Source organism: Sceloporus occidentalis, unplaced genomic scaffold (assembly GCF_023333645.1).
Source record: "Sceloporus occidentalis isolate IW3139 unplaced genomic scaffold, rSceOcc1.0.p SCAF_3, whole genome shotgun sequence".
NCBI classification, from domain to species: Eukaryota; Metazoa; Chordata; class Lepidosauria; order Squamata; family Phrynosomatidae; genus Sceloporus; species Sceloporus occidentalis.
Window position 1 is genome coordinate 138427098 of NW_028316983.1, and position 23982 is coordinate 138451079.

Consider the following 23982-nt stretch of genomic DNA (forward strand, 5'->3'; position numbering starts at 1 on the left):
GCATATATTTGTTCAACATAGTTTCCCACCTTAGGCACCTTCCTTTCTGTGCCCATATTTCTTGCATCAAAGTCAATTATTCTCAGAGCTGGTTGAGATATTACATGTTGTGAGAGTGTTCTACAAACAGTTGCTTATGAGATCCACTGGCACTGAGCAAGATGATGTGATGAAAGGCTGCCGTTTCCATGCCCTGTCTCTTGATGATGACATCATGTTTGCTGTGACTGCTATTCTCCTATATTATAGTGCCCATCAATATTACTCCCTAGCAAGCTGGTAGATACACCATTGCTGATCTGCTGATTTTTGATAGGAGGCACTTGTAGAGGGAAAAGCCTCTATCCTTTGCAAACACTACTTCCACCAGAAAACCTACTCCAAAGACTGCTGTGAAATCATGTCAGCTACATTTTTGGTGATGCAGGAAAAAAGAAATAGCTTAAATGCAAAGTCCTCCTTTTTATTTTTGAGTATTTGGCTATGAGGTTGTAAAAGGGAATTTCTCATCTAATCCTTCACCACATGCAGAACTACCCAAGAAGCAAGATATTCCTTAGGATGCTTCACAAAAGCTGTGAGCTGGGCAAGAGAATCCAAAGCCCTCTGCGTACACACACACACACACACACACACACACACACACTCACACTCACTCCAGAGTTTCATTGAATTGGAAGTGTCCTTGGCAATAGGGTTCAGAATCTCCTCTTATAGCTGGACATAGTGAGAGTATATTAGCAATTCCTTTCTGGACAACCTTTGCACAGGAGATGTTCAGTAGTGAAAAATGGCTTCTCCACATCCCATATCTGTAACACTGAGCAATGCAGCAGAGGCTGCATCAGGAGTGACATCCAATCACACAAACAGCAGGAATGGCAACCAGAGATTTTGAATAATATTGGTTACATTTAAATGTGGAATAAGTAGGTTCTTAATCATGTTGTTTAGGACACTGTTACCATGGTGAAATTCATTTGCTAAATGGAGCTCAAAATAATTGTTCATGTTACTAATAGAAAAGGATCTAATAAATGATGCCTAACCTTTCGGGTACAAACATACGGACCCAAAAACACAACTCAGCATGTATCTTTTTTCCTTTCCATGGCATGATCCCTTGCAATTTTGAACCAATGCCTCTGACAAATTACTTCCCAGAATTTCCAGGAGTTGCCTTTCCGGCTCCCCACCCCACCCACGCCTCTTCCATTCCATGTTTGAAGCAGGCATCTTCTTCAATACATTTTGAAGTGAAAAATAGAAGCAGTGAAGTGTTCTTTCCATGTTTCATCTGGAGAGGCAGAGGTTATGTGACATGAAAACCACAGACCAATCAAACTATACAAGGGCAGCTTCCACTAAAAATTAGAAGAGCTACTTTCTCAGATTTCACTCCCTCAAATTTGAAGGAATTAGATGTATCTAGACAAGAATGGAGAAACTGTACTTCTCAAAAGCAACAATTTCTCCTTTCATGTACATTTGAGGCATCGTTAACTTACTTAGGATTTATTCAACCATTCACTACAGTATAAATAATAGGTGTTCTATTAGAGAATGGTGTGATTTTTCAAATGAATTAAATGTTTTTCAATTTTAATATAGTGACAGTATGAAAGTCTCAAAAAACCCCTGGTACTCCCATCTGAAGAGTCAAATCTTATCCTTAGTCCTGTTTTCGTTCTGACATCTTAATGAGATAGGGCTACCAATTTACTACAATAAGAAACCAATGATACAGTTAGCACATGCATGTGATATGAGCAAAATAATCTTGAAGTTTACTTAAAAACAAAAACAAATCATAGAACATAAACTAACTCACCCTTCCTGAAATGGTTTTTATCTGTTTGGAGCTGAGAGGTTCAAAATCCACTCCAATGTAGCCTTCCATGGCACTAAGAACATTTGTAGTGTGACAGTTTGATGAATTAAGGTTTCGAATAGCTTTTTCCCACCAAAAGGTCTGATACCATCCAGGAATGATCCACTGATACTTAGGGCCATACATCTGTGCATTAAATGCCTGCAGTGGAGACACGGGGGGGGGGGGGGCGGGGGAGGGAGGGAAATAATTTTATTGGCACAAAAGAGTTGCATCACATATTCAAAACGATGAATGATAATAATACACATCTTTTATTATTCACACTATATTCAGAAAGTGTACCAAATATACAAGATGCAATTGTTTGAGTGCTGCTACAATACAAACAGCTTCTACATAGTAATAGGCTTAACATAGAGGCAAAGGTCAGACAATAACAATAACAACAATAATAATAATGGGAAAGATTGGTGCTGTAGCATTATAAAAAGAGCAAGCAAGACAGCAGTTTTGCCTCTCTCCTTCCGTTTCACATGCAAAGTAATAAATTGTGCTCTGTGATAACTACTCTTCCTTCACTGTAGCATCTCTCACAGTGGGCTCTAGCATAATCTGGCCATTTATTTCCAGCTTTGCCCTCTCGCCTATCCCATGCTTTACCTTCCAACAGTCAGCGCGCACTTTTCCTCAAGCCTCCAGCATTAAAGTTACTTCCAAGAGAAGCAGGAGTGTTCACTTTCTGGAATGTTAGTCCAGTTATATCCCATCTTTTTTCCACTAGGGCACCCACTGGAGTGCCTGAGAGTTCTAAGCTCTTTCCAGACAGGCAGTGACCACACTAAAACTTAGGTTGCACCTACACTGATGAATTAGTGCCATTTGACACCATGTTAACTGTCATGGCTCAATACTATAGAATTCTGGGATTTGTGGTTTTGTGAGATATTTGGCCTTCTCTGTCAGAGAGCTCTGGTGCCACAACAAATTACAAATCCCAGAATTCCATAGGATGGGCCATGACAGCCATATCAAATTGCATTAATTCTGCAGTGTAGCAGCAGAACCAGATTCCTGAAAATGACAAGGAACACATTGCAAGGGCCTTTGCTGAGTATAGATGCCTGGTCTGTATTCTGGTCACATATCATAATGATTCTGTATTCTGATCACACATCAGAATGATATTGGATGAGATAGCCTTCTCAGGGAGAGATTTTACACAAGAGCCCTGCAGCAACAACCTCTCTGCACTGGTGAATGCATATGAATGAAGGGGAGATCAAGACTGCAGACCAACATAGTTTATCCACTTGAATATATTTATTATTACATTTCATTTTGAAGTACCCTTCATTGGGTATTCAAATGGTTTACAAAATACTTCTGAAAATTATAAACTCTAAAATGTGTTCTACATCCATACTGACTGATCTTATACCAATGTACTATATCAGTTTGCTACACATTTGATGTAGTCTTGTTCTCTGCTAAACTATAAACCAAAATTAACACCAAAATTAGGGAATAATTAAAACACAGGTTTTTTTGCCAAAAGACAAACTCAGAGCCCAATAGAGCTAAGTTACTACCCTTGCTCTTCACTGTGACACTTCAGTTTGTGTCACTTTTGTTCAACCTTGTGCTTAGGAGGAAACAAAGTTCAGGGGGGGAAAATCTGTAGTGGAACGATTTGCAGAATAGATGAGCGAGGTGAGGTAGGTCAATTCAAATCAACAAAGAGAAAGACACAAATTAATCATTTTACAGTTACTCTATTTAACACTGACTTTGTGATAAAATTATTAAGTAATTTATTCAGATGGTTCTTCTTGTTTATTTCAGTTATGCTCTAAAGAGACACACAGTCTCATTAACTGATGTAACCATTAAGAACCTGCTGATTTACAGCTAATTAAAACTTCTGTGTTAGATTTATTATGCAATTTGATCCACACTTATTTGGAATTAAGTCTCATTCCACTCAGCAGAGCTTACTTCTGATAAACACATTTAGAGGACTGAACTATATATGGATATAGTTTTTTGGGCTATGTGGCCATGTTCTAGAAGAGTTTATTCCTGATGTTTCGCCAGCATCTGTGACTGGCATCTTCAGAGAAATATATATATTTATATTCCTTTGATTTACTTGCCACCAATTGCCAAAATTTTGTTGAATCATTTGTATTTGCTGCCAGTTCTATTTCCACCCACAATTGTTTATAATAAGAATTTTGCTTTTGTTTCAGCAATTTCTTATATAAACGGCGTTTTATTGTCAGTTCCCTCAACAGAGAATTGTTGGTTCCACACTGTATCCTCCAAAGATCCTGTCTTGCTAGCCTGCATTCCCAATCAAACCATCCCTCAGGGTGATAGCATGCCTTAATAGGCTGTTCACTTGAACAAATGTTGCCTAAATATCTTACAATGTCATGGTAAATAGGGAAAGGGTCTTCAGTAGCTATGCCAAGAAATTTGGTTCTAATATCAGCATTTCTTTACTTAGTAGAATGTTTTTAATCTTTAGTTTGCATTTAGAGTCCCATCTCAGCCTTTGTTTACCTTCTTGTACATAGAGGAGATCATGCTCTCTTTCCTTCTTGATGTCCTGATACCCTGCTAATTCTAGTAACAGAGGTTGATGATCACTTGTAGGTTGGTCTCTAATTTTGAATTTCATAACATAAGCAGCACTCAAATTATTTAACAGAAAATAATCTATGACACTACCCCATTTAGGGCACTATATGTATAGTTCCCTGTTGTTTCATCAGGGCCAGTACCATTAGTTATAATCATTGAGAATTTATACACCAATTTAAACAAATTTATCCCTGCTTTATTTATAGATTTATCATAGGATATCCTACTTGATAGGTATGCAATATCCTCCATATTTAAGGCCAGCTTTAGGGTTGCTAAATATATATATATATGCATATGTTATATATGCCTGTGTTAATGAAGAAACTCGTATATATTTCTTTTCTGTGCATTCAGTTTTTCTTTAGGTTTTTAGATAAGGCTCAGGCTCATGAGAATGTGTAGATACTAAATCTGGTGTACCACTGGATTTCCCAAAAGCTTGTGAAAGATGTAGTTTTTTGTTGCTGTTGGGGGGGGGGGGGGTTGGACTGCAACTCCAGCTAGCATGGCCAATGTTGCAATCATGTTCCAAGAAGTAACTTTTCCCAGGCCTGGATCTTTCAAAAGAAAGAAAAAAACAAAAGAGCATTTCCATATATTTCATTTAAATTAGTGCAACCTGCATAATGCTTTTGTGCTTCATACTCATGTTAAATGACAGACCAAGTGAAAGATGTATACGGAATCTTCCTTCTGCCACAGGTGCTGTATTCAGTTCTCTAATTTGCTAATATTTACTAACAATTTTAATCAACTAACATATGATTTAGTAACATTTAAATTTATCTTTATTTCTCCCCTGTCCCATTTTCTTTCTTTTTACTTACACAGCAGAATACTTTTGCTGCCATTTCTTCATTGAACTGGCCAACAATAATCCGTACATCATTACCCTGCAGGAAACAAAAGAGAAAAAGATCTTAAAGAAATCACAACTTTCTTTGAATAACCCATTTCCAGAACTAGTGTTATAAATCAAAGGTACAACAGGGGGATTTATTGAAAATTTTATTTCATGTCTTATACTTCACAGAAAATGCTTAAAGGCTCTTAAAATAATTAATTGGTGCATCGTATTTTAGAATTAAGAAGCCAGTTTAATGTCCTCATGTATGAGCCATGCTGCAATAAAATAATGAATTGCAGCACTGTTTGATGTCATGTAGTCCTTTGAAAGTTGGACAATGACTCTGGAGGTCAGGGTTTGAATCCCTTCTCAACCATGGAAACCCACTGGGTGACCTCGGGCAACTCATGCACTCTCGGCCTCAGAAAACCCCATGATAATTCACCTTAGAGTCATCATAAGTCAGAAATGACTTGTAAACACAAAAGTACAACAACAATTGGAAGAGAAAAGTAGTGTCAAGTGTGTTTACAATACATTCACCAGGCTCAAGGGATACATACTTATAAGCTGATCTGAAGCATCAGCAATATATACAGTTTCTGTGCTGTTGCAAACAGACTATCAACACTACAGCATCAACACTCAAGAAAAGCTCCTTCAAGGAAGCCTCTGAGTCGCATCATTCCTGTCCTCTGAATCCAATCCAATCCTCATAGTAGCTTAGGCTGATGTTAACAAAGTGTTGGCAGTGTGCTCCAAATAAAGCCTGAGATATCCTGTCCAGTAATATTTGTGATATCACTATGATCATCACCATCACCACCATTATCTGTCAGGACCATGTTGGTCTGATAAAATGACATGGATGTAGACCTACTCACTGATACCTAGCCTGCTAGCCATCTTCTCGTGGCCTTCCACAGGTAATGGCTTTGTGAATATGTCTGCTATGTTGTCCTCTGTACCAACATACTGCAGCTTCCGCACCCCATTTTGCACATGCTCTCTCACGTTTTGATATCTAACTGCGATGTATCTGGTCCTACATTTTAGATTCTCTGACTCTGCCATGCCAATGCATGCCTGTGAGTCCTTGTTCACCACAGTTGCTCCACTACAGTCCTCTCCTAGATGTTTTAACAATTGCCTAGCCCACTGTATTTCATTTGCAACCTCTGACAATGCAGCAAACTCAGCCTCTTTTGTACTGAGTACTATGCCGCGTTGCTTTCTGGACCTCCAGATGACATGACTACCAGCATAACTGACTGTCAGACCAGTTACTGACTTCCTGACAGTTGCTTCAGATGCAAAGGAACTGTCTGCAAATCCTTCCAGCTCTGACATTCCTTTTGTTATCAACAAGCATCTGTCCCTTGTGCCTTTCAAATATCGCACAATGCGCTTCAATGCTGTCCAGTCCACCTGTCTAGGTTTCACAGCTCTCCTGCTGAGTAACCTTACTGCAAAGCTGATATCTGGCCTGGTGGTGTTTGCCAAAAACAGCAAACTCCCTATCACCGAGCGATATAGGTCAGGCCTCTCAAACAACTCCTCTGACTACAAATTCTGGTAGTCAGTATCATTGGGCTTCTTACAACCTTGGCTTCGCTCAAGCCAGTCTTTTTGACTAACTTGTCTATCTTTCTTTTCTGGCACAACCTGAATCTACCATTCTCTACCTTTATTCCCAGGTAGCTTTTCAGCTGCCTGAGGTCCTTGAGCTTGAACCTTTGTGCCGACTCATCTTGCACCACCAGCCTGATCTCCTCTTGGTCCTTGGCTGCCACATGCAAGTCGTCTACATAAATAACCAGGGCCCCATTCATACTGGTCTAAAAGACCTGGAAGGAACTGGGCTGATCCGGATGCCCCTCCCCCGAATCGCTCCGTTAGCAAGTGCCCACTACAAATTTGAAATCGAATGCATTTTGACCTGCAAATTCAGAAATCGAATGCATTCAAGTCTGCTGGGGAGGTGGCCGCTGCCAATCAAGCTATCGTCATGGTGACGTTTGCAGGGCATCGGGGAAAGTGTCCTCCCTTTTTAAAGAGCCAGGCACAGGGGTTTCAGCGGCTGAAGCAGGGAGAGAGATGACTCTCTCTCTCTCTCTCTTTTTTATAAACCTGTGGGCTTTGGGGTCAGATCTGCCCCTGTCCCAGGCAAAGGATGGGATTGCCATGCATTTTTTTTATGCTTTTAAAAGCAACATTAGCTTTCCCTTTGCTTCCCTTGCTGTATCTGCTCAAGAAGACAAACCATGCGCATATTTGCTCCAAAAAAATTGTTAAAAATGTAACATTGATTGTTTGCAACATTTGTAGCTTCCCCCTCTGCAGAAGGCAAGGAGATCCAAGGATATAAAGTGCAAGCCCAGCTCCATCTGCCTCTGGAATACAAACATAATGTATTCAATGCGCATATTTGCTCCAAAAAAATTATTTGAATTTGAAAAGGGGGGGGGGGGGTTGCCTGACGTGAGCTCCGTTCGTGACCTGAATTTTTTCCTCCTGCAAGGGAAGGAATGCCCAGTGACAGAGGGCTTTGGGCAGGGGATGCAGGGAAAAGAGGCTCCTAAAGAATGCCTTCCCTTGCTCTCTTCTTCCCAGGACTCTTTCCTCCTCCCCCTCCCCTCCGATGAGGGGAGGAAATGCCTTGCCCTTTGCCCACCCTCTGACCTAAATCCCTCCCTCAATTTGCCTCGATCATGATCGAGGCCAAGTTCTCATTCCCAGGACCCGGGGTTTTCCAAAAGAAACGGTATTTGCGCCGATTTCAAAAACACCGCGCTAGGGGCCATTTAACACGGAACGGGTGTGCAAGCCCCGGATTCGCTTGTGTGAGATTCGGGGTGAGTAGGAACTTCACGTGATTGAATCGGTTTCAGAACCGATTTTTTTTGTAATGTGAATGGGCCCCAGGATTATATTGCCTTTTGTATGCACACATGCATTGGCTACACTTATCCAATAACCCAGTCTTACTAGCTCCTCGTGCATACAAAGGTTCCAGCATCTGGCATTCTGCTTTAGTCCCTACAATGCCTTTTTCAGACTATAGACCTTGTCACTGCCTGCACACTCATACCCAGGAGGCTGTTCCATAAACACAGTCTCCTCTAGGGTTGCATTGAGATATGCCGTCTCGAAATCAAAGTGATTGACAACTAACTTCCTTTTAGCAGCCACAGCAAGCACCATTCAGAGACTCTCTGCCATAGCTGTTGGTGAGAATGTCCTGTCATAGTTCTCAAACTGCTTCTGTGAGTATCCTTAGCTACTATTCTAGCCTTATACTTTACAGCCCCATCAGGCATGTCCTTCTTTCTGTAGACCCATCTGCAGCCAATCACCTTCTGCTCTGCAGACCTGTTAACCACATCAAACACTTTCCTGTCCACCAATGCACTAATCTCCTGATCCATGGCCACATTCCACTTCTCCTTCTCAGTAACTGGATACCTGAGCATGTCCCTGAAATCATCAGGCTTCTCAGCCACAACAGTATGGTTGGTGTTTAAGAAACTGCCTCTGCGTTTGTTTTTATGGTTGGTTGGTTGGCAAAGTAACTTATTTGTGAGTATTCAAGACGGCTGTCTGATACTCAGTGTTATCTTTGTATATAGTTTTGTAACAAATATTAAAAAGCCCTCTTATTGAGAGAAACCTCGCTTGTTCAGCAATTCATTCCTGTGTGAGAGGAAATTTGCTATGCAACCTAGAGAACTTCAGAGAACCTCAGATTCTTCACAGACCTTCTTCTGGGTGCTTTGTCCACGTATATAAATTCTGCTTGTGTTCGCTTCAACAAGGGTATAAACCCAGCAAGCACCTTGACATTATCATCATCATGCCTTTAAGAAATGGGATGAGAATTGTGCAGCCCTCCAGATGTTGTTGAGTTGCAGCTCTGAGTGCTCATCATCATTCACTATGCTGACTTGGTTGATAGGAGTTGCAGTCCAGCAACATCTGTAGGCTGCACAATTTACCATGTCTACTTGAAGAGACTATCATTTTCCCCTTCAGATGTTTGGTCCTGTGAGAGCAGCTGCAGGATGGGCAGAGGTAAAATCAAAAGCGGATTTACCACCACACCCCCTATGGTGGTGGGCTCCCCAGATTCCCCAATAGTGGCCTGGCACCACTGGCTGGGACATGAAGAGAACCTACATAGTCAGGAGCCCAGAAACACCAAATCCAGCAAATAGGAGCCTCATCTGCAATAAGTATTAGGTCATGTATGTATACCGAGTACCCACACTATAACTCTAACCACCTAAAGGCACCTGATCATATCTGATCTTGGAAGTTAAGCAGGGTCAATTCTGGTTAGTACTTGGATGAAAGATCACCAATGAATACCAGATGCTATAGGCTATATTTCAGGAAAGGAATAGGCAAAACAACCTCTGAGTATTCCTTCTCTTAAAAACCCCTATGAAATTAACGGAGTCACCACAAGTTGACAGGCAGCCTGAAGGCACATACGTACACAGCCATAATTTATAATGGTTCTTTGTAAGGTAAGAACTGTAAAAATAGTTGTAAATATGCCCAGTCTAAGAAGAGTATAGGTTTGAAGTATTATTTATTTGCTTAGTGTGTTTAGGCTTGTTTGTTTCATATGACTTATAATTCACATAATTTAGAACTAGATGCCTTTTGCTATTCCCCAAAGAGTGATCACTGCATACATTTTTAAAATCCATATGGTTTAGATAAAATTCCTCTGAGAAAAAGTCCTCGTACGCACTGCTGGAACAAATCTGTTTTTCCAGCTACTGCCAAAGTTCAGAGAACTCTTGTATATGCTCACTTCAGAAAACACACAAGTTTGTCCATGCATCTGGAAAGGAACTTGTTAATAAGATATAAGTGGAGAAGCATTATAGAGCTTCATTCCATCAGTCAGGGAGAGCCTACAAGTGTAGGTATACCAAAATAAATTCATGGCACTACTGCTAAGGAACACATAGAGTACTGAGGTCTTTAAAGCCAAAAATGTTAGTGGAAAGAAATGTTTTTCTTTCTTTTGTGTGTTACTCTAGGGTAAACAACTGTTACCAATCAGCCTCATCAGGCTCCCTAAAAAGAATTTGGAGATTTTGCCTCCAAACTCTTCAGGGAATGTGGAAGCCATTTCATTACTTTTTTGGCTGCCCCAGGCTCTTTTAGGTCCCAGAGAGGTCTCTTTTTTTCTACTAGAATAAGAGATCAGGAAGTCAACATCTGGGCTACCTCTTGCTGGGGAAAAATGCCTCTCCTGGGCCTAAAATGGCCGGGGGGGGGTGGAGAGAGAAACATAGCGGAATTTCACTGTAACATATCCACTGGATTTGCTGAGGTTCATTAGAAAAGGATACTGGGAGAAGTCCTTGGGCCTCAAAAATGCTTTAAGCTGCATCTAGTACACTACCTACACTTTCTCCACCCCTTTGAAGACAAGGGATTAATTGCTGAATACTGTGTGCACATTGCCTTCACAGCAGTAAATGTTATATTCCTTCATGGTTTCTTTAGTGTGCATCTCCACTATTAAAGAACATCTCCACTATTAATGTAGCTTAGCATCCAGGGAGGGAAATACTCGAAAAAGAAAATGAAAAAGGGGCTTCTCAAGTGCCTGAAAACCCAAGTAAGGACGATCCTCCTCAAGTTCCTTTCTCATCTCCCCACCCCAGTCCTTAAATGGCTAAAACCAAGATTTATCTATCAACTGTCCCCACAATACAGCCAGTGGCTGGTGTAAAGACAAGGGAGCAGCTGAATGAGAGGGTTATTGTGAGCTTTGTTCCAATAGCCGATGGAAGACAATGACATATGCCTTGTTGGGAACCAGCTATTACTACACAGGCAGTGAGGATGATTGTTCACACTCAGCTTCCCTTTACCACCCACCCTCCACACAGGGAACAAGTAAGTGGGAGACAGCCAAGTAAAGATCTTCAAAGGCTACAGCCTCCACAATCCTTGTTTATCTTCCCCATCCAGGTACTCCTGATGTTGTGTATGGGAGAGGGAGAGAAGCAATGATCACCTAATGTCTCCATGATCTTTGCTGAGCCAGACCAGGATGATAAAAAGTTATATCCTCCACAGTCCTCCTCATTTGGCCTCCCCTACTCCTAATGTTGCACAGGAGGATCAACAAAAGCTATAGCTTCCATTAACCTCACTTAGTAACCGCTGGCCACTACATGGCTGAGGGTACAAGAAAACAATGGCAGAGAAAAAAACGGAAATGGAAACAACAGATTTTGTAAAACACAAAACAAAACAAAAAACACCAAAATAGCATAAATTGTTGGGACAGACACATCAGTAGATATAGTCTTCTATAGACACAAGGACTAAAGTAGTAGTATAGTTGGGCATCACGTTTAACCCTGCATTGAAAATACTCACTGCTTCAATGGGGCATGATCACCATAAGCAATGGTGATTCCCCTATATGCCTTTCTCATGAATATGCCAACATCCATTAGGTGCAATAGCATCCTGGATTTGATTTGAATGTACCGGTAAGTCTAGAGCAGGGATGGACATGGTCTGGAGCCTATTAGGCCAAACCAGCTGATTGTGGGTTTCTCCAGCGCTCTGGCAGGCCCCAAGTGCATCATCATGGCTACTTTGGTGACGTAAACTGACAATTGCATCACTCCCGATTGTTTTGGGGACTATTTGTAAGAAGGGAAGCCTTTGCTATTGTCATGATATTTAATGAACTGGAAACTTTCTGAAGCATATTTTCAGCAAAAAGCATTTTTTGCAGAAGATATACTGGAGTTGCTGGGATCTGGGTAGGCAGTGAAGGTCCCATGGGCTGTATGATCTCTACCCATCTACCCTATGCACCAGTATTAGAATTCACTACTTTTGTGAAGAAGCTGCCATTTTCAAGAGAGTGGAATCTTCATAAAAAGTATTTCACTTGTTCCAAAAGAAAATAAATTCATCAACATTTTTTCTACATCCACCCAATTTTTCCAGTTTTTCCTCTAAAAAAACCTGAAAACTATCCCTTAAAAATGAATGGAACAACCCTCTTTTTCCAAGGTGCTCACATCTGTGTTAGAAGAATGCAAGCCTTGTACAGTATGTCTTTCCTGAAGGATCAGGAGAATGCAAGTCACATACAACCAGAGCTGAACCAAGGAATCTGTGCAGACTCTCCCTTGAATAAAGACAAATCCCTGTATGAGAAGAGTGATGTACCTACTTTTTCTGAAGATCATACATGTGGAAGATTTCCCCACACACAGCAAAACTGCTCAGGTGAATGCGACGGTCAGGAGTACCTGTTATCAGCTTCGGCTGATTCGCCAGCTGCGCCCATACCTGGCCCAGAGGGACCTTGAAACTATCGTACATGCTCTGGTAACTTCGAGACTGGATTTCTGCAATGTACTCTACATGGGGCAACCCTTATACCAAACTCGGAAGCTGCAAATGGTGCAGAACATGGCAGCGCGGCTGGTCACTGGTGTCCCCAGGACCAGCCATATAACACCTGTGCTTAAAGATCTCCATTGGCTGCCCGTCCGCTTCCGAGCTCAATATAAGGCGTTGGTTATTACCTATAAAGCCCTAAATGGCTTGGGCCCAGGTTTCCTGAAGGACCGCCTCTCCCCGTACATTCCGCCTCGCACCCTCAGAACATCTGGGCAGCAACTCCTGAAGGTGCCTGGGGCCAGGTTGGCTGTTACTGCCAGAAGATCCTTTTCCACAGCTGCCCCAGCCCTTTGGAATACGCTGCCCATCGAGCTCCGCTCATCTACCACCCTGGCCCAATTCAGGAAGGGTCTTAAAACCTTCCTATTTAATCAGGCATTCCCCGACTAAATATCCTATGGGCCTCCCTCCTCTCTCGTGGCCGTGAGGTTGGGCTAAGGGGCTTTTTATTGTTTTTAAGGATTGTTATTATGTTTATGGTTTTGGCTGTTTTTAACCTTGTATGATGTTTGCACCTTGGTGCTCTTGTAAGCCGCCCTGATCGTTTGGAAGGGCGGGGTATAAATAAAAATTTTATTATTTTATTATTTATTAAAACACATTCACCCAAATCATAACATCTTAAATTTAGGCTAGTTGAGATTCCAGTCCAAGAATATGGATTATTCAAGTGAGAAGACTGATGTAGGGCCCTTGAGAAATCATCTTAAAATGTGTTGGAGGCACAAAGGCAATTCTTAGGAATAGGCCTTAAGATTAGCTTTCTTACTATTTATTCTTCAGTTCTTTCAGAAACAAAACACTAGGGATCAGAGTGGAAATGATGCTTATCACAATTCTACTGTAAAGTCATTAATTCCTCCAAAGTCAATACTAATACATATGCTAATTCAAATCTAGGCTTTCTTATTCTAACTGGGGGGAGAGAGATAGAGAGGACAGCATACATGTATGGAGAGAGTCTCACTCCCTTTCTCCATCTCCCCCTCCCTTCTCCAATTATGTGGTACCAAGCATGTTTTATATTATTATTATATTTTAATAAGTTCTGAATTACTGAATTTTGGTCTACTGTTTGTTTTATTATTGCTGAATGACTTTGTTTTGAAAAGTCAAGGTGAAATAGATAGCTAGAAGCATAGAAATCTGGGTTATAACTATTCACAGTGCCATATTGTATTCTAGGTGGTTTGGTAGAATTTGGAGTGATATAAGAAGCAGTGTTTTGTTGGTAAGACAAAGTGCTCAGTTACATGAGATCTCATCTACAGCTCGAAATTGTACTCTACAGAGAAAGACTTCCCATATCAATAAGAGCTAGGCCTATACTAGTCTATTTGATGTAGGACATATTTGTTAGCATGACACATAGGCCTTCATTAATAAAACTGCAGCTTTTATAATCCCCATGTTTCCTTTTGTGGGGCTCCTTGCCCCACCACAGACTACTGTCATGGGTAGCCTTCCTTACTGTCCTAATAAACTAACAAAATTTCTCTTCCTCTCTAGATCCCTCCATTATCTTTCAGTGACAATTTAGCAACCATTATCTTGTTGTTCTATTTTGTTTTATACAGACATATCAACTGCCACTTTTCCTTTCACATATTCTATTTGATCTTACATTAAAAGAAAAAAGTACAGGAACAAATAAAGTTCATATTTTTGAGGAATTAAAACGTTTCAGTATACTTACATTACTTAGCCTAAATCTGCTGGTCCCAACCAGAGTTGACCCACTGAATTAATGGGACTTACATAACTGTTGAGAGCCAGCATGGTGCAGTGGTTTGAACATTGGACTATGTTTCCAGAGACCATGGTTCGAATCCTTGCTCAGCCATGGAAACCCACTGGGTGACCTTGGGCAAGTAACACTCTCTCAGCCTTAGACAAAGGCAAACACCATCTGAACATATTTTGCCAAAAAAACCATAAGGATAGGTTTACCTTAGGGACACCATAAATCAGAAATGACTTGAAAGCACACCACCACTACCACAAGAACAAGAACAACAGTGTAGACTTACAATGATTATATGTGTCTACTCTTACTGGAACTAGCAATCGGATGTAGGATTAATCATGAATTTCTCTCCATTACACTACATAATAAATCCAGAGTAGCTACATTGCTCAAGACTGACTACACAGCATAGTAGAACTGGATTTATTTTCTCAATGTTACATTACATTATGTGGCTGTGGATAGTAACTTTAACACTTAGATACAACTGAAGTGTTTAATACAAAGATCGTTATCATTTTGAAAAGAGAAGACTCAATTTTTCCTTTGACAACATCCCTCTTATGATTTCCAGAATGCCTTATATCCTAATCCTTGATATGTTATTCTAGCGCATGTTCTATCTGAAACCAATTGGAGTCACTTCTAAGAAATATGTTTGTGATCAAGATATAAGACTATCTGTCTCAATGTTATTCTGAACTCTTTTTTAAAAAAATCTAGTAAGGCTTTATAATGAGATAAAACAGTATGAGGAACAAAACTTCCGTCATATTATCAGTGAGGGAAAAAATATCTATCTTCTGCAAATAACCATTGGTCAGAACTCAGACAATTATTTCTGTGAAGCAGTAGGAACTATTTCACATATATTGCAATGGCCACTTGATTATAGCATATGCTTAATCCAAAAACGGAATGGGAAGGTCCATAGAAAAGGAAAAGCCAGTTCAGTTTCTTTTCTTCATTCCCAGTTGCAGTAGTTTGTTTTTTAATCACTGGGATAGCAAATGGTTCAGCAGGGTTTTGAACAGTTTTTATATAGTCAACTTCATTTCATAAAAGAACAAAAATAATCTATTTCAGCCTTTCTTTTTCTATCCTTTTCCAGATCACAAATCCCAGGATTCCACAGGATAGAGCCATGGCAGTTACAGGATATCAAATGCTACAATTGTTAGTGTGGATACACCCTAAAAACCACATGATTTTTGAATCACTTATCCTTTTGGTGGAGGGAGTAGTAACTGAAACATCAGGCTATTGTAAAGTCATTGCAAAGTGGGCTCCATGATATGTATACATAAAGGAGAAGGAGTGGAGTATATTATATATAACTGATGCTCATTAAAATGTTTACATACATATTTCATTGATGCTTGTCCTGCTCTAGAGGAGGCTAGTTTGGGCTTTTCCAGTCAGGGACGTAGCCAAGGGGGGGTCTTGGGGTCCGGAACCCCCCTTCCATTAGAAAAATGAATGGTGCGTGCTGCTGTGCTGCTGCGCCCAAGCCCCATTATAATGGTGGCACTTAGTCTGGACTCCCCCTTCCTAAAATCCTGGCTATGTCCCTGTTCCAGTAGAAATGCTTGAACACTTCAGTACCCCCATTCCACCCCACTCTACAAGGCTTCTTTCAGCAGAGACCAGAGCAGAACACAACAAAAATAAGTGGCCAATGCTACCCCAAGATTGTGGCTTTAAATTTTGCAGGGAAAAAGCAGGAACACAAATGAGCAAACAGGTTCACAATTTACAAGTGTAAAATGCTTTTTTAAAAAGAGAGAGAGAGAGAAAATCTGGTTTAATTTATCAGAAACTGAAAGAATCAAGAGATCAGGAACTAAATTTCTGCCACTGAAATAAATTACTTTAAAAATTCACTACATTGATTCACTAGGGGATTGCATTTCCACACATGTTCAAAACTGTACATTACATCTAATGCATTCATATCTAGTTTTGCTGAGGAGCCGAGAAAATAAAAAGATAGCAAGATAGCATTTAGTGTTAAGATTTGTATGCCCTACTTTTTATCTGCAGGAATTTGCACTGAAGGGATAAAGTGTCAGTCAACTGGAATAGCTTCTGCTTCTTACGAGGGAGCCTTTATCTCCCACTACTTTTGGCCAGTCCTTATGGGCTAATGTAATAAACATGAAAATTATAATCTTCTGTTCAGCATCCAAGCAGCACACACCATAAAAAAAGAGATAATACGAGATGTGTGGGCAAAGCAAGCAACAGAGAAAGAAAACTGTAAAGCCAGAAATGCCATAGAGAAAGAGGACAGAGAACTTAACACATTAATACATAAATCTATTATGTTTATATTTCTTGTGCAAAGTAGGAATTTACAGATGCTTGCTATAGGAAAGGAAAGTGTTTTCACACATATGGCTACTGTCCTCACATGTGCACTCATTCCAGCATGAATTCATTGGATATCCATAATCTTCAAATACACATACACTGATTTCACACTTCTGGTACATGCCCATTATGAAGTTAGGGCAATGAGGCAAATGTGAGGCAATGTCAGGGGATTGGTAGGTCACAGTGTCACCCACTCCATCTATATTCATTTTACCCACTTTGTAAAATATGTGAAATGTTCCCAGTGATGTTTTCCTCCCATAGTCAGTAAAAGTGGCTATGTACATACATGGTGTTTTGATTATGGATTGGATGCAGATGTAAGCATACTTAGAAAGGACCCAGTGAAATTAATGGGACTTAACTTAGTCATAACTGGCCTAATACCCAATGATTTCAGTGGTTCCAGTCAAATCTTTAATCATGAAATTAGTTTAAGAAAATTTGACACCAGGCACCAACTGCATTATCTTGGAAAAAAAGAAAAACCTCCAGTTCTTGAATTTGCAATGCACAGAACTTTCTTACCTCCATTTATCAATTTCTGCTAGGACTGTTTTGGGCTTTTAGTTATACCTGCTTATACTTCCACCATTATAATACTGCCAGTACTTAACCTTGCATCATTACAACATTTCATAATCATAATGTCTTTACTGCTATTGTACAATTAATTCCAAACAACCTAAAGGTAAGTCTTAGCTTGAAGACTTACCATAGGTTTTGTTGCTATTGTGTGCCTTCAGGTAGTTTCTGACTTATAGCAACCCTAGGGTGAACCTATCATGGGGTTTTCCTGGCAAGATTTGTTCAGAGTGTGCTTGCCATTGCCTTCCTCTGAGGCTGAGAGAGTGTGAGTTGCCCAAGTTGGGCAGGTTAGTGAGTTTCCATGGCCAAGCTGGGATTCAAACGCTGGCCTCCAGAATAATATTCCAACACTGAAATCACTATACCACACTGGTTGAAATTAATCTAAAGTGCTTCTTTTCATTCTAGCCTAGTTTCACTGCCAAAGAGGGGTTTTCTACTACATTTGCTTCTTAAACTGTCTTAAGCAGTTATACTCACCTTGAGTTTTTTGACACTTGTGCATGGATCATTAGAGAAACTCTCAGTGTCTGATATTTCAATTTCTTCACCATACAGGACACCAGTCAGATCATTCCGTACCTGTTTCAGAAAGAAAGAAACCTAAAGTAAATGGGTTGATATCAACCACTAAAAATGTCACTATCTTGTAACAACACAAACAAATGCATACTAAGCTATCATTCAGTACAGATGTTGCATTAAATAATATAAAGAGTAGAACTGTAGCTCCCCCCCAAAAGTACTTTGGATATGTGACTGTAATTTAGCCGCTACTCTGCAAAGAAATAGTCAAGTTGCTGTAGCCAAACCAGTACATACAACTATATTGCTTTAACTTCAGTATGAAAAAGTCTTATTTCCTCCTATAACTTACAAACCCTAAATTATCCTTAAAAAATAAAGTCTGAGCCTCTATCACATAATAGAAAACTTTTGTTGAGTCCTTTTACAGATGCATCCCATTTTCTCTCAATTTTTTTCTAAGACATTAAATCTTTAGAGCATACTCAGTATATTAAAAATAAATTTTAAAAATCCAACAATAATAAAATAAATCAAAGGACATAAACTATCATGGGTTCTAAGGAGCCCTGCTGGCGCAGTGGTTAAATGCCTGTACTGCAGCCACTCACTCAAAACCATAAGGTTGCGAGTTCAAGACCAGCAAAAGGGCTCAAGCTCGACTCAGGCTTGCATCCTTCCGAGGAGGTCGCTAAAATGAGTACCCAGATTGTTGGGGGCAAATTAGCTTACAATTGTAAACTGCTTAGACTCTGCTTAGGCGGTATGAAGCGGTATATAAATGAAGCTTGTTTGTTTGTTTGTTCTAAGTTGTAGTGAAACTATTTAAGCATTCTTGATCATAGTTGACCCAAGCCTTTTTACCGCATGATGCTGAAGATCATGCAGTTGCTTCCCTCTTTTTCTCCTATATAGAACAAGCAGATGAATCATACTTCAAGGACAGTAATGTGACTGTATGATCCATGACACCAAAGGGCTAGCTAAGGAGGTACAGGAAAATGACCTGGGGCACTAGTGGGATGTGGACAACAGGTGTTGGACGGGTGGAAGCAGAATAAAGTGACCTTCTGTATTTTTGGCTAAATTGTTTGGAGGCTTCCTTGTGCATTTTTGTGTGCTTTGGGTGCATTTTCTGCATCAGAATATAGAAATAGAAAAGGAGGGAATTTATCAAAGAGAATACAAATGAATAGTCAGTATTTACAGGGAGGAAGTCAGAACAACTAAATCACAGAATGAACTCATGTTTGCTAAAGAGGTGAAAAATAATAAAGTTGTGTTGGCTATGTTTGACGCAACAGAAAGAACAAGGAAATTTTAGAGCCACTGTGTGGAGACTGTGATGAAACGCTAATAGGGAACGGAGAAACTGCTCAACATCTACTCAGTCTTCTCCCAAAAGGAAAATAGTGCTCAACTGGATGAAAACAGAACAAATGATGCAATAAGAGGAACTGAAGAGGCAAAGAGGTAGTACAGTAATTCCTTTGGTATTCTTACTGCAAATAAATTTAAATCACCAGGGTCAGCGAAACTGCATCTAAAGGTAATAAGGGAACATCTAATTATAATATCAGAGACTCTGTTGATAAACTGCATAAATTATTGGAGAACAAGAATGTGGTCTCTTCCAAGTATATGGTTCTATGAAAAGTCCCTGTGGCCTGAAGGGGGACAAATGTTGTCCCTATGTTCAAAAAGGATGAAAAAGAAGATCCATGGAACTACCAAACAATCAGTTTGATGTCAGTACCAGGAAAGGTTCATAAACAAATCATTCAACAGTACTGAGAAAGGAAAGTTGTAATGACTAAGAACCTAAAAGGGTTTTTCAAAAGCAAGCCAACCTAAACTAATCTTACTTCTTTTTGGATAGAATTACAAGTTTGATAAATGAGAGGAATGCTGTGCACATAGTACAGTGGGTCCTTGTTATCTGCTGGGGTTTGGTTCCAGGAGCCCCCGTGGATAACAAAATCTGTGGATGCTCAAGTCCCGTTAAATATAACGACATAGCAAAATGGTGTTCCTTATATAAAATGGAAAATCAAGGTTTGCTATATGGAATTTATATTTTTTAGGGAATAGCTGTGGATGTTTGAATCTGTGGATAAAAAAATCCATGGATAAGGATGATCGACCGTATAACTTGATTTCAAGTGAGGAATTTGACAAGGTACCCTGTGATAATCTTTCAGAGAAGCTGGAAGTATGTGGGCTACATAAGGCAACTGTTAGATGGATTTTGGATAGGGTGACAGATAAAACCCAAAGAGTGCTTACTAATGGTTTATCTTTATCACAGAGAGAAGTGACAGGTGGGGTACCTCAGGTTTGCGTCCTGGGCCCCTTGTTGTTCAGCAGCCTTATACTGTACATGACTTGGATGACAGAATAAAAAGCATGCTTATCAAGTTTCCAGATGACACCAAATTAACAGAGTAGCTAATACCACAGGATTCAAAATCAGAATTCAAAATTACCTTACTTGTTTACAGAGCTGAGACAAATTTAATAGATCAATTTCAACAGGGATAAATGTAAGGTGCTAACATAGACAGGAAAAATAAAAAACACAAATATAGGATGAGTGACACCTGGCTTGATAACATGTGAAAAATGCAATTTCTAGGCTGTATCAACAGGAGCATAGTGTCCCACTCTATTCTTATTTGGTTAGAGCTCACCTGGAATATGTACCACTCTATTCTGATTTGGTCACATTTAATCTAGAATACTGTGTACCTTTCTGGGCACTATAGTTTAAGAAAGACACTAACAAGCTGAACTGTGTAAAGATGATGGTGACTAAGGTCCAAAACACACTGCAGAAATAATGTAGTTTAAGACCACTTTAACTGACCTGGCTAGTGCTAGGGAATCCTGGGAATTGTAGTTTATTGTGGCTCAAGAGCTCTCTGACAGTTATTTTTCCCTCCTGGCACTCAGCTGCAGGAGTAATAAAAGCAGCTCCAGAAATGAAGTGGATTCAAACTTCCTGCACTTACTGCTCTTGACCTTTTTAAAGCTACATATTCAGTCAGAGTAGATGGATGTATACATTTGTGCATGTATACATTTAAACGGTGTTTGATTTCATGAAAAGGTGTACAGTCAAACAATTATATTTTTCTCTGAATCTAAAAGCCTTGAAGTGGCTACACTTTCTTGAAAGATTATAATAGCTCCTGTGCAACCCTTTTTTAAATTTGTCTTTCCAATCCTTCATGCTTACAACAGATAAATTCTACCACTACTCCATCTCAGCCTGAGTTTATTCACTGAGACTCTTACTACATCTTATTGCAAAAGTAGTAATATCATCTAAGGTTTGTGAGGAAGTCACACTTTGATTACTAAACTAATAACTAAAGCATAAGTTAATTACTTTGCTTACTTTGTATTTACTGAATACTAGTTGGTATTATTTTAGAGATTTTAATCATCTAATGTTGTTGTTTTAGACTGTATACCACTTGGCAGGTTTTTATTCTTTTTTATTCTTTATTTTATTTGACCCTTACTATTTAAAGCACTGTGTAAGCTTTACAGCACTCTATAAATTAATGTTAATAATAATAATAATAATAATAATAATAATAATAAATACTTTGTAGGACACAGTGTGATGCAAGACATGTACTTTCAAGATTCCATCAGTAAAGACTCAAACATTCCTGTATTTGGCTTTGATAAATTAAAGTCTATGACCACTCTCTGGGGAAAAAAACCAGGCAGACTAAAAATGTTGAGAGTTTTGAAAGCAATGACTAGAAAATTAGAGGGTGATGTATTTTCAAAGAGCAGAAAGTGCAAAGAGCAGTTAGGAAATTTGACAGTCTGGACAGAGATGAGAAAATCATCATTTGAGGCAAAGCAACAAGACAAAATAGGACATTAGATTCCATAAATTCATGAACCAGTTCTGTGTTTTTTTAATTATTATTATTCTAGAAATATTTTAGAATACAGGAGGAAAAGAGAATTTTTTTCTTTATTATTATAGATTCATGCCTTGGGCATACTTCCCAATGCCCACTGGAAGAAGGTTACTTCTTATTCAACTATCTTGCCTACAATTTGCACACAGTTCTGTTCTGGCATTTTCATTGCCCCAGAACCAGTTCAAACGTAGCCTATTGAATTCTGGCTCCCAACTTCTGCTGAATCTAAAACAGGATACTAGGTACACTGTATATCCTGCCTCTGCACCATTGCAAAACTTCCAAGGGAGCTTTCTAATGGCACCAGTCTGAGAGAAACTACCAGAAAGGCCAGCCAGGACATTACAGCGTTGCTGTTCATTATGGAGCTTTTGTGATATTGCTAGCTTTTGGGTAGAATTATCTTAGTGACTAGTCCACGTGATTATAGTGATTCATAGGTCCCAGAATCAGCAAGCAAAACAAGCATGGCAGGATCAGAGCCTGAAAGAAAATACAGAGATAAGAAAACTGATTGCCATCCACTCCAATTCTACTGGACAAGAGATTATTAATCAAAGACTTATCAAAACTGATTGGACTGTTCACCTTTGTGAGATGTAAACAACAGCCATTTGCCTTAGTACTGGACAGTTTTAAAGACTTAAAGCTCAGGGGAAAACAAAAAGGCTCTCTTTAGTGGAAGGTTCCCAAACAACCACCCTAGAAGGGCCTTATTTAAGGTGAGTTCCTAAACATAATCATTAGTCATTTTATCCTCTTCTCACCTATTTAATTTCTCTCACCATCCAAATTATTTACTATTTATAGTGTAATTCTGTACACTATGAAGAACACTGTAAAGCTAACATTTATCATTACAATCACATTGAGCATTCAGTTAACGTAATAAACTTAAACTTAGAACTAGGCTAAAGCATAGCCATGATTTGAACAAGAATCTCCTCTAAACCCTGTCCTCCATCTATTATTTCACCTGTCACTGGATTATTATTATTATTAAGTTTTATTTATAGAGCACTGTAAATTTACACAACGCTTTACATACAATCAGTTAAAAATAGAATACAATAAAATAAGCCTGCCTGTGGTGTGCATTCTATAAAAATAATTTAACATAATACACATTAATACATATTAACATTAAATAATAAAACATAGCAGGTCACAAATAAAAAATAAACCTACAATAACAGTCAAGAGTAATAATTAATGGTGATAATTGTGGAGAGAAGGCAGAACAGGGCAATTCTTAGCCAACAGCCAATAGATGTGAGCTGGCGACAGCCAATCAAATCAAAAGCTGGAGAGGATAAATAGTCAGTTAGGTGCTATATAGATGCTGCTCCTTTTTGCCCCTGATTGGAGCCGCAGCAATCTATTACTAATATATATTGGTGGCAGCGAAGGAATAGGAAAACTCCTTTGGGCTGCCACAACAGAAACAGTAAAGGTGCTCTTGACAATTTGGTGGCAGTGGTGGGATGACAAAACCCATGGGGCTGCCACCAAAGAAAAATAGTTGGGTGAGTGGGACTCACCTTGACAATAATATGGTTCACTTTTTGATTAGCTCACTTGCTAATAATTGGCCCGTGTTAATACCACCATGTACATACCTGTTTTCATCTGATTTTAGGACTTCCGCTAAGCAGGGTAAGTCCTGACCAGTTCTTGGATGGGGGACCATCAGAGAATAGTAGAGATTTAAGGTAAGGCTAGAAAAGAATCCTGCCTCTGTCCCTCAAGACCCACTGCCAGTCAGAGTTGACAGTACTGGGCTAGATAAACCAATGAACACAAATGAAAGCTAAAGCATTTTCCCAACAGCTAATGCTTATAATGCTAGTTCTAGGGTAAAATCTACAATTCCAGTAACTATTCTTATTTCATCTTATTACCATTGAGGTTTCCCCCAGTGAACTAAAGCTGGATGTAAGTACTGCTCAATAAATCCTTTGTGGCTAGAATGTGTCTGTATTGCGGGGGGAGCTTAATCCCACCAGATGTT

General features: G+C 39.5%; 1 protein-coding gene across 1 annotated transcript in view; it reads right to left on the reverse strand.

Annotated features, from left to right (window-relative positions):
* The window catches only part of LOC149316874 (gamma-aminobutyric acid type B receptor subunit 2-like), a 360242-nt gene that overhangs the window by 214499 nt on the left and 121761 nt on the right, over nt 1-23982 (reverse strand). The window contains exons 4-6 of the mRNA XM_089516428.1: nt 17980-18081; nt 5311-5376; nt 1832-2032 (exon numbers count right to left, since the gene is read on the reverse strand). Of these exons, the coding sequence (XP_089372554.1) occupies nt 1832-2032; nt 5311-5376; nt 17980-18081 (369 nt within the window). The remainder of the gene's footprint in view (nt 1-1831; nt 2033-5310; nt 5377-17979; nt 18082-23982) is intronic.